Genomic DNA, 12,088 nt, shown 5'->3' with positions numbered 1-12,088 from the left:
AATAATAATCTGAAACCTGTAGTTAAAAATATTTATTTTAGCAGCGGATCTTAGCTGTTGTGAAATAGTGACTTTCCTTTCAAATCTCTCCCTTGGTCGGAGCACCTCCGGCCGAACTACAACCACTATTTAATACGACGCCCTGCGCTGTGGTGCCGCTTGAGCATGTCGCCTTAAGGTTTAACTGGAAAATGTGAAGTTCGTGGCACTTTATTGCGCCTGACACCGGGGTTTTGGCAGCGCCAACCTGCTCTCTTTCCACAACGTTACTAGCGTACGGTATGACTGTGCCTCCAGATGAATTTGACAAGTAGCATGTCGGGACGTAAAATATCAGTAGCCTGAAGTACAGACAAACTGTTCTCAGCCTGAAATTCAAAGATTGTCGGGAAACAGCTACTCGTGATGCCGGTATGCTCTGTAGACATTTGTCTTGCATACATCACATTATTTCTTCGTAGAGTTAATGTCGGTCTTTTGACTCTCACCGATGAATATTTCTTGTATCTTAGAGCGGTCAGAAAAGCACTTCATATGACACATGCTGGTACATCGAGCGCGGCTAAGAACGTCTTCCTACGTGTACATAAAATGTCATCATGGAAGTTTGTGACGTCATAAGATGTAACTTCACGTTTCGCTGCATTTTTGAATGTGAGAAAGTAGCTCACGTCCAGTGTTCGCAAAAAGCAATGGAACTTGAAACAAGGTGACGTCAGATCGCTTTGTAAGTCACGAACTGAAACGAGAGCATGACATATTGGGACACAGCTCTAAAAAGCGACATTGTTCTTAGGCGGTTATTAACTAGAAATTGCGTCATATGAAAACATGCAAGTGAAAGGCAGTCTGACAGCAAAAATACAGAAAACACACATACTTTGGGTATAATTCAATACAGTAAATTATACATCATAGGTGGAAAGGGCAATAATTCATCTACGTGAAAAGGCATAGACAGCTATGTGTAAAGACGGGTATTTCACGTTTCACTCGATCATCGTCTGCGCCGATTATATTGAGATGAGAACACTGTCGTGAACTTCTTGAAAAAACAAAAGGAAGGAAACATTTCTGAAACACAAATTATGAGGGCGAATTTAACATACATTTGGCACGGAGAAAACATTCTGGAAAAAGAAACTGAAATCAATCTATGTCGATTAAAAGTTTTTGTGGATACAAAATTAAACTGCTCTTGTCACTTTTTTAATTCTTTGCTTAATATAAACAACTTTAAGGAAGTGTTGATAATCATTGTATGTTATTGTACACTCTAAGAGCCCAGGATGGCTTGCTATGGTCAACAAAACAGGGCGTAGAGTATCGTCGATGCACAGCTGTGCTGTAACAATGCCGCGAATGACAATCAAAAGGACCTTGCTATGAAATCAAATGGCACCTCAGACCATCACTCCTGGTTGCCGGACCGTATAGAGGCTACAGTCAAGGTGGTATCCCACCACTGTCCAAGACGTCTCTCGAAAAATCTTCGCTGGACATCCGGGCTCAGTTCGAAAAGGGACTCTCATCACTGAAGAGGTGTTTGGGGACGATCCGGACAGTGGTGGGTACCGCCTTAGGGCCCGACAGATAGGAGTAACGCTCTAGGGTGCCTTTTCATTTCATAGCAGGACACCTTTGGTTATCGTCTTCGTCCCCCTTACAGCACAGCGCTACGTCGGTCATACTCTACACACCGTTTTGTTGTCCTTCATGGCAAGCAATTCTGGGCTTTCATTTCAGCAATATAAAGGCCATCAGCGCATGGCGAGTGTTTGTACCGCTTATCTTCGTGGTTTCTAAACCGTACATTGGCCAGAAAGTTCGCCGAAGTGCTTGGAGAGAATATTTGGAGCATTACGGCATGATCCAGTTGGATCCGATCTCAGGATATACAAAAACCCCTGTCAATCAATGCCAAGCCGAATAACTACTTGCATAAGCACCGGAGTTGGACCAATAATTTATTGAGTTACTCAACTTGTTAAGTTCTCCCTCCTGAATAAATCATCGAGTTTTTCTAAAACTATTATCATTTGTCGATTTCCATCCAGTTCGGGAAATTCCTTTGTGGACCGTAATTTTTTTCTGTCTGAGAGTATATTTCAGCACAATAAAATACTTCCTTAAAAATAAATCACTTTTGGTACAGCGCTGATTTAAAAATTTGCGGATGTTCGATCGATCATGGTTGTACGTAAATTTTTAGCTCCTGACTATCGTTTCGAAGCTAAGTTCACTGGTTCAAATAAGTACAAATTTCATTGACAGGTAAAGCAGTAATGTGGTTTAAACCCGACGCAGATGCAGCACGTCCGCTGCTGCCGAAAACGAATCACGGTGCGACACTTGACCTACACCCTTTGGTTTTGGTTCCCCTAGTGGCTTGCTACGGTACTGTGGTGCTGCAATTCGATGTCTATCAGGAATGAAAACGTGGATCTCCATGGAAAAAAAGAAAAAAAAAAGGAAGAAACAAATAACGAACTTTATCCTTCGACGTAGTGGTTAAAATTTAATGACTCTCCCTCATAAATACGTATTTGAAACATGTTTGACGATAAACCTTGAAATTAAAGAGCAGACTGATTCTACTTACACGACATCCACTTACCATCTATGGACGCAAGCTGTACTTGTCATTCTTGTTTCATGACATATTTTACATCCATGAGGATTTCTGTACTGTGCAACCAAGGAGCACAAATTATACCTAACCTCCCCGAAATTTGAGGAATCTGTTTATAGTATTAGGGTAAAAATTCGGTCTCTGTGGGATCAGGTTGTACAGAGTTCAGGGTACCCGCAACTAAAGTTAAGTGCATACTAATCACTGAATCACTTGCGTATTTATAAGACGCATATGCAACATATGCGTCGTGCTGTAATCTCAGTCACCTCCCACTAGCAATATATGTCTTTCCACTTCCTTTTTTTACCCAGTTATTCGTAATTTCTGGCTGCCGCTTTACGCGGGCAATGAAGGGAGACGAACGTATCGGACAGCTGTAATAGCAACCACGCATTGGTCACGTAGTGGTCCAGTGATCGAAGTGCTGGGAAGCCTACATTGGTCACTAGATGACCTCTGTCAGAATAGGTTTGGTTGAATGTGTAATGAGTGCTCTACAGTTAACACGTAAGACCAGACTCAGACATATATTGCTAGTGGGAGGTCCTGCGCATTTTTTGGCGTGCAAGTTGGCTACACGCTGCTCTGGCTGAATTCATGCGTGAGTCCTATGATCTTCAAATGGTTCAAATGGCTCTGAGCACTATGGGATCCAACATCTGAGGTCATCAGTCCCCTAGAACTTACAACTACTTAAACCTAACTAACCTGCCCGAGGCAGGATTCGAACCTCCGACTGTAGCAGTCGCTCGGTTCCGGACGTAGGACCACTCGGCCACTGCGGCCGGCTCCTATGATCTTCCTCAAAAGATTTTGAAAGTTATCCGTTTAACTTTGTTTTAATGAAAGTGGATCTGCAATGTTGATTGTGTTTCTAATGTTAAATTTTCTGTAGGATGCTATAGTTTGGGTTTATTACTTTTACTGGTACCAGTATCATACCTTTAAGCTGATAGTTCGTGTAACTGGTGACAAAATTCAACTGCTAGAATGCTTAGAGAAAATTGTGGCGTGTCTGAAACTTGTTTTATCCCAAAATCTGACTGTAAGCTTTGATGAAAACCTGATTACTTTGAAACTAAATTTAGTCCCTGTGAAATTTAATTGAAGAAACATGCTGTTGTTTACACTATTTGGATTACCCGAGTCGCAGTGAATAATACAGTACAAACTGTTCCCGTAGTTACAGCACGTCCCCATAACAGAGCCGCAAAATCTAACTACTGAGAAACGCAAAGGTGCAATGTGTTCTCTGAAAACATTGTTATAATTCTTAGTTCATCATTTTTTATGTCCGCCTGCTTAGCTGGGTGGTAACGTGCTCGCTTCCTTTACGAATGGGCCCGGGTTCGATTCCCGGCTGGGCTGAAGATTTTCTCCACTTGGGGACTGGGTGTTGTGTTGTCCTCATCATCATTTCATCGTCATCACCGGCGCGCAAATCGCCCAATGTTGCTTCGGCTGAAGTAAGACTTGCACGTGGCGGCCGAACTTCCCCGCATGGGGCCTCCCGGTCAACGATGCCATACGCTCATTCCATTTTATCATTTTTCATAATGGGATTAAACAAACTGAAACGTAATTGACTCTTGGGCTGTCGATAATTGCGTTAAATTAACTCAATAACAATGACATAATTTGACTTAATAACATCTAGTGACACTTCAATAATAATTAAGCTTCACCTGAAGTCATGTAACTGTAATACAAGAATTACAAAAATTTATCTTCATAAGTATAATCTTTCTTTTAACAAAATTCCAAAATCTTATTCTTAAATCAATTTCTTTCACAATGATCAATAAATACCAACAAAAAAAAAAGAAGGAAAGGAAAAAGATTCCTGATCTTAATGTCTGACGAACCAAGAATGGTGCATTATCAAAGCGCTGCCGCAAACAAAACAAATTTAAATATTAACGGTAATCCATCATTCACAAATAGTACAAACTTACCAGCGTAAAAAACAGTTCATTTTCTCTTCACAGTGCTTCTTCTATTAATCCACAATATAACTCCCAAAAATCTCCATTGTTTGCTGCTTACTGTTACTGAACCAAAACTCGAATGTTCACTTAAAACAGCAAAGCTCAACTCTCTGTCTCCTCTATTCTCCTCGCGATCAACATGTAAAGCTGGCCGAAGTGGCCGTGCGGTTCTAGGCGCTGCAGTCTGGAACCGCCAGACCGCTACGGTCGCAGGTTCGAATCCTGCCTCGGGCATGGATGTGTGTGATGTCCTTAGGTTAGTTAGGTTTAACTAGTTCTAAGTTCTAGGGGACTAATGACCTCAGAAGTTGAGTCCCATAGTGCTCAGAGCCATTTTTCAACATGTAAATCTAGCGTGCACCTTTGCTGAGTAAAGAGCTCCTATACTCATTTTTGTGCTGCGTATCTCTCTACCGACGCAGTGCAACGTGTCTAAGCAATTCAAACCCTATGAGCACAATTCTTAACATTCAAGACAAGAAAAACTCCTACGAAAATTTACTCACACACCTTTCACTTTTACAGGAGCTATCACACAAACAAAAGATTTTTACTTGAACTGTCAGCATAATGCTGAAGTGCCCTTCCTCTCGCTAATGGTCGTACGTATTGTGATATTCGCATTTCAGTAACACAAGTCAGAAATTGGGTAAGTTTGCAGTGAAAAATAGGAATCCCTATGATTTTCAATTTGTTGCATATTACAGCATATGTTAAGGCATGTGATATTTATTTTTGTCTTTAGACTTTGAAGGAGCCAGCCTCGAGGAAATGGATATTATGTATCGCGTTCACTTCCGATCGCATCCACGCGAGAACGAAATACTCACAACAACATTCATAGCTGCTAAACCGCTGCGATATCGAAAGTAGACTTTGGCAAATGGTAGAACGCAGGAAAGAGAATATTCTTCCTAATTATTGACGTACGGAAGTTCCTTATCCACGGCGGTAACAGGAGCATTAGGTTTTTTTTTGGCCCAGTAATGTCATTTTTTAAAAGTCATCAACGGCTAGCGGAAAGAGAATTTCCTAGTACGAAAATAAACGTAAATTTCTTCTCTTACGTTACTGAAAGCCGATACAAAGAGGTTTCCCGTAAATTATTGAACTCACTGGTCGCCAGTTACTTGTTTAATGACTCACTCTGTTTCAGGATTGTGTCACAATGGCTACTGAAAGCTAAGTTCGTGAAAATTATATTGTGTTTTGGCAAAAGGTACACAATTAAAACCGTTAAATACAGGCGGAACTCAAAAAGGATGATGCTTCTTCAAATCAGAATAGGTTAACAATTAACAGAAATATAAATCGCCAATTCTGTAGTAATTCTAGCGGAATCACAGTAACCCATCGTATTTTTAATACTGAAGGTGTGCAATGGAAACTTACCAAAGGTTGTTTTTCCTATTTTTCACCTGAGAAATATGAAAATAATGACGAGTGTCCTCTTCAGGTATAGTGACGCACATAGGACGGATAATGGTTACTCACCTGACCATATGAGATTCACGGGTGAAAGAGTTATTACTGAGAAGAGTAAACAAGTAATCCAATCAACAAAATGGTCAGTGTACTGTCAGCAACTGAGAATAATTCTGATATTTTCGTTATAATACCGACCACGGTCTTTATTTTTGTAGACTGTTGTGTGATTAGTTTATTGGTGCTGATACTATTCATGCAGCCACTACAACACTTTATCTTATCACTATGCACCAATTAAAAAAAATTGTCATTCGTAGAGATTTCTCGACTGGTTCTAGCTTTCAGTAAAAATGCGACGTCTCACATTATATTCATATAAAGTAACCACAGTGAAACTTACATACTTTAGAACTAGTACGCTTTCTACCAGGAGCACAAAGAGGATACTGCCTTGGAAATTTCCACCTGCCATTGAATTGCGTATTGTTCTTGAGAAAATATAACAATAACGCAATGAAAAATCAAAACAATACTGATATAAGTAACTGAAAAATATAATGTGCTAATAAAGAAGGACCGAGAGCTTAAAGGGCGAAGAACGGGTAACTATTCTGTGATAATAAGGTGTAGTGGTAAGGCAATGTTTTTCTGATGGCCTATACTAGTACTGCCGATTTCCACGGTGACGAAGGAGGCGTATGTGAGAGGACTGCTTTCCCGCTCCCCGCCTCACCTCTCCCATATTGTTAGCGTGGCGTGTTGTGCGAGAAAATGCGACACAGCCACAACGCCAAGCGACCAGGCGCAGGCGGGAGTAGCACCATCACCTCGTCGTATATCAATTTGAGCGGTCCCAGTTCCACCTGTTTTGGCCGGACGTTCACGAAAAACGCACGCCATATAATAGATGCGCCACGTTCACAATTCTGAAGAAGTAAAGGTTTGTACCATGTTTTACATGAAATTAAGACATTTATTGTCAAGTTTCTTCAGCTACACTGAAGCGCCATACAAAATGGTACAGGCATGCTTATTCAAATACATAGAGGTGGAAACAGGCAGAATACGGCGCTGCGGTCAGCAACGCCTATATAAGACTTCAACTGTCTGTCGCAGCTGTTAGATCGGTTACTGCTGCTACAATGGCAGGTTATCAAGATGTAAGTGGCTTTGAATGTGATGTTATAGTCGGCGCATGAGCGATGGTATACAGCACCTCCGAGGTAGCGATGAAGTGGAGATTTTCTCATAGACCATTTCACGGGTGTACCGTGAATATCAGGAGTCCGGTAAAACATGAAGTCTGCGACATCGCTGCGGCCGGAAAAAGACCCTACAAGAGTGGGACCAACCACTTCTACGTGACAGAAGTGCAACCCTTCCGCAGACTGCTGCAGATTTCAATGCTGAGCCATCAAAAAGTGTCAGCGTGCGAATTGTTCATCGAAACATCATCCATATGGGCTTTCAGAGCCGACGTCCCACTCGTGTACCCTTGACGACTATACGACACAAAGCTTTACTCCTCGCCTGGGCCCATCAGCACCGACATTGGACCGTCGACGACTGGAAACTCGGTCGGACAAGTGTCGTTTCAAATTGTATGGAGAGGATGGACATGTACGGTCATAGAGACAACCGCATGAATCCATGGACCCTGAAAGTCAGTAGGGGTTTGTTAAAGCTGGTGGAGGCCCTGTAATGGTTTGGGGCGCGAGCATTTGGACTGTTATGGGACCCCTGATAGGGGACCTGATAGGTAAGCATCCTGTCTGACAACCTGCATCCATTCATGTCCATTGTGCATCCGAACGACTTGGGCAGTTCTAGCAGGACAATGCGACATTCCACACGTCCGGAATTGCTACAGATTGGCTCCAGGAACACTCATCTGATTTTCAACGCTTCTGATGGCCGCCAAACTCCCCAGACATGAACATTATTGGGCGTATCTGTGATGCCTTGCAACGTGCTGTTCAGAAGAAATCTCCACCCCCTACTATTTTCATGGATTTATGGACAGCCCTGCAGGATGCATGGAGTGAGTTCCCTTCAGCACTGCTTCAGACATTAGTCGAGTCCAGCCCACATCGTGTTGCAGCACTTCTGACTGCTCACGGGGGCCAATACACGATATTAGGCAGGTGTATCATTTTCTTTGGCTCTTCACTGTATACAGTTAACTTGAAAACATAATTCTGTACCTATTTGTCGAGGGCTATTCAAAAGATGTAAACAAAATGTTCGATGTTTAATTTCATTCCTTTTGTAAGTCTCTTTCATGAGGGTTTTTGAATATATCCAACAGGAAAATCTTAGTAATTTTTTAGTTACAATTATGTAAGTGTAATTCATTCAAAATCACAAGCACTCTGCCCCATATCTCATCTAACAGTAAGAATTTCTAAATTTACTCTTAAGGGAGCAGTTATTCGGCTTGTAGAAATAAGTGTACAAAATTTTCTGATTCTGTCATTCAAAGATTGTGAGAAAGAGGCACAATATCTCCAAAGAACTTAATTTTCAGGAAACGCAATTGAAAGTTCAGCAGAAAGTATTTTCTTGTGTCACCTCTTCAGAAGGCCACAGATTCGTCTCAGGGTCCTCTTTGCCTCCTAGGCTTCTCTTCTGGTTTCTTGTTTTCTGTCTTCTTTCCTTCATCAGGCCTTCAACTTCTTCTTCTGCACAGAGGCGCTGTAAATATAATTTTCTCAAGATGCCTTGAGCGAAATTTCCTATTTTAATGCCCATTCTCTGTAATTAAATACAAGAACTGAGTCGTAAGCTGTAATTCTGAAAACTGCAGCAGATAAAAATGTTGTTTTAGGGCATCGTTTCCATGAGAGTGATTTTAGAGATTCATTGAGATTCTAGTTTTTGCCGTGAACAGACTTCTTTATAAGTTCCGTATCGATCAGAAACCTCTAAGTGGGCTTGGTAACATCCAGGATACAATTTGGAAGTCTCCCCTTGTGAATGACGGGGTTATTATCCCACTGACCCTGTACACATTTACACCAGCTAGTGTGTCATAGGTAATGAATGGGATGTTCATCCGTTGACACCATGTGGAAATGTTTATCCCCTAGTGCACTTTTCGCGTCAGTTAAAATGTCTGATAGCCCTGTCATCGGCATAAGTAGCAAAAGGCAAAGCAAAAATTGCTTCTTCACAAACAATACAGGTCCTTTGTCATCATTTCTAAGATATGGAACAGAGTGACAGATGATAAATAAAACCAGGGATTATACATCATAGCCTTTTAGATATATTGCATGCAAGTTTGCTTGAAATTAATCCACGGAATCCTTGCTCAGCGAGCAAGTATTGAAATATTTCTTCAAAAAGTGAGCGTGGCAGGAAGGTCGAGTCACATATTTAATAATTTTTCAGTCACTTTGGGTGTGATTTCGTCACTGAAACTTTGGGAACTTATTGCTCATTAGTTCTAGCAATAAATTTAAAAAATAGAGATTGACGTTTCCTGTCAATTTCATGAACGTCCACCCTTAAGTTACAAAAATGCGTGCTGCTCTGCCCCGTCCTATGCGCTCCTCAATTGGCGTCTAGCCTAAGCCTACCTCACCGTTGCGTTCCCGCAGGTGGACGCTGCCCGACCTGGTGATCAAGTCGTCGGCGACGCCTGGTGTGGGTGGCGCAGCTTACGAGGTTCGAGCCTCTGCCCACGTGGAGGACTCCAACCTCGAATCTCCCACCATCTTCGGCTGCGAGATGCACATTCCGGGAACCACGTACGTCACGAGAAAGACCTTGGTCTACTACCCGGGTAAGCACAATCCTTCAAATGTAGCTTATTAGCATTTAGGTGTCTCATCGAAAATAAGTCAAACTAGCATTACTGTATGTCTTAATGCACAGGTGCCAAAAGTTTCACACAACTTCTTTATGTATAATAAGTTTTCTCGTCACATACAGACAGTGCGGAAGCTTTCGCACCAGCTCGAAGTAACTTGGGTCTTTTACTGCTCAATCTATAGTGGCCATCGTATCATCTTTGTGATGTTAAATATATTGCTGGCAAGAAACCAAATTGACAAGTTTTTACAGTAACATCTTAGATGTTGTCAGAATCACATGCTGTGGAGTAAGGGCGTTTAAATCCCCGGCAGGCCATACATAAACTACTGGCCATTAAAATTGCTACAGCAAGAACGAATGAAGATGATAAACGGGTATTCATTGGACAAATATATTATACTAGAACTGACATGTGATTACATTTTCACGCAATTTGGGTGCATAGATCCTGAGAAACCCCAGTACCCAGAACAACCACCTCTGGCCGTAATAACGGCCTTGATACGTCTGGGAATTGAGTCAAACTGAGCTTGTATGGCGTGTACAACAGGTGCAGCTGCCCATGCAGCTTCAACACGATACCACAGTTCATCAAGAGTAGTGACTGGCGTATTGTGACGAGCCGGGTGCTCGGCCACCATTGCCCAGACGTTTTCAGTTGGTGAGAGATCTGGAGAATGTGCTGGCCAGGGCAGCACTCGAACATTTTCTGTATCCAGAATGGCCCGTACAGGACCTGCAACAAGCGGTCGTGCATTGTCCTGCTGAAATGTAGGGTTTCGCAGGGATCGAATGAACGGTAGAACCACGGGTCGTAACACATATGAAATGTAACGTCCACTGTTGAAACTGCCGTCAATGCGAACAAGAGGTGACTGAGACGTGTAACCAGTGGCATCCCATACCATCACGCCCGGCGATACGCCAGTATGGCGATGACAAAACACGCTTCCAGTGCGCGTTCACCGCGATGTCGCCAAACACGGATGCGGTCATCATGATGCTGTAAACAGGACCTGGATTCATCCGAAAAAATGACGTTTTGCCATTCATGCACCCAGGTTTGTCGTTGAGTACACCATCGCAGGCGCTCCTGTCTGTGATGCAGTGTCAAGGATAACCGCAGCCATGGTCTCCGAGCTAATAGTCCATCCTGCTCCAAACGTCGTCGAACTGTTCGTGCAGATGGTTGTTGTCTTGCAAACCTCCCATCTGTTGACTCGGGGATCGAGACGTGGCTGCATGATCATCCGTTACAGCCATGCGAATAAGATGCCTGTCATCTAGACTGCTAGAGATACGAGGCCGTTGGGATCCAGCACGGCGTTCCGTATTACCCTCCTGAACCCACCAAATCCATATTCTGCTTACAGTCATTGGATCTCGACCAACCCGAACAGCTATGTCGCGATACGATAAACCGCAATCGCAATAGGCTACAACCCGACCTTTATCAAAGTCGGAAACATGATGGTACGCATTTCTCCTCCTTACCCGAGGCATCACAACAATGTTTCACCAGGCAACGCCGGTCAACTGCAGTTTGTGTATGGGAAATCGGTTGGAAACTTTCCTCATGTCAGCACGTCGTAGGTGTCGCCACCGGCGCCAACTTAGTGTGAATGCTCTGAAAAGCTAATCATTTGTATATCGCAGCATCTTCTTCCTGTCGGTTAAATTTCGCGTCTGTAGCACATCATCTTCGTGGTGTAGCAATTTTAATGGACAGTAGTGTAATTATTTTTTTATATTATTCCGTACGTTGCTGAAGGTGGATGCCGCGATAGATCGTTGGTGCGGATTTATCGTCTCGTCGTCCGTCGTCAACCGAATCATACGTGTCGTCTGTAATTACCTCATCTGAAAATAAAATCTCTCTTCTTCCCCTTGCCTCTACTTGCAGTTTATATTCTACAAACATGATATATATGTTAAGAGAGTGTGAGGGCGAGAGTAGCAAAGAAGATGTGTGTGTGTGTGTGTGTGTGTGTGTGTGTGTGTGTGTGTGTGTGTGTGTGTGTGTGTGTGTGGGTGGGTGGTTGTTGGGTGGATGGGTGTGTGGTTGAGACAGAAAGAGAGAGAAGAGGAGAGAGACAGAACCGAGGCGGGCATTGAACGACAGGGAGAAGATAAGATCATATGCGTTTCCAGACTATAACATAATGGCTGTTTAGAGGCAGTATTCGCCAGAATGAGGTAATCATTGTACGAACAGTTC

General features: G+C 42.7%; 1 protein-coding gene across 1 annotated transcript in view; it reads left to right on the top strand.

Annotated features, from left to right (window-relative positions):
- The window catches only part of LOC124613708, a gene marked incomplete at its 5' end in the record, with an annotated part of 546,162 nt that overhangs the window by 355,785 nt on the left and 178,289 nt on the right, over positions 1 to 12,088 (top strand). The window contains one exon of the mRNA XM_047142427.1: positions 9,654 to 9,838. Coding sequence (XP_046998383.1) covers positions 9,654 to 9,838 — 185 coding nt within the window. The remainder of the gene's footprint in view (positions 1 to 9,653; positions 9,839 to 12,088) is intronic.

The sequence above is a fragment of the Schistocerca americana genome, chromosome 4 (assembly GCF_021461395.2).
Source record: "Schistocerca americana isolate TAMUIC-IGC-003095 chromosome 4, iqSchAmer2.1, whole genome shotgun sequence".
Lineage (NCBI taxonomy): Eukaryota > Metazoa > Arthropoda > Insecta > Orthoptera > Acrididae > Schistocerca > Schistocerca americana.
This window is presented reverse-complemented; position numbering and strand designations above follow the sequence as displayed.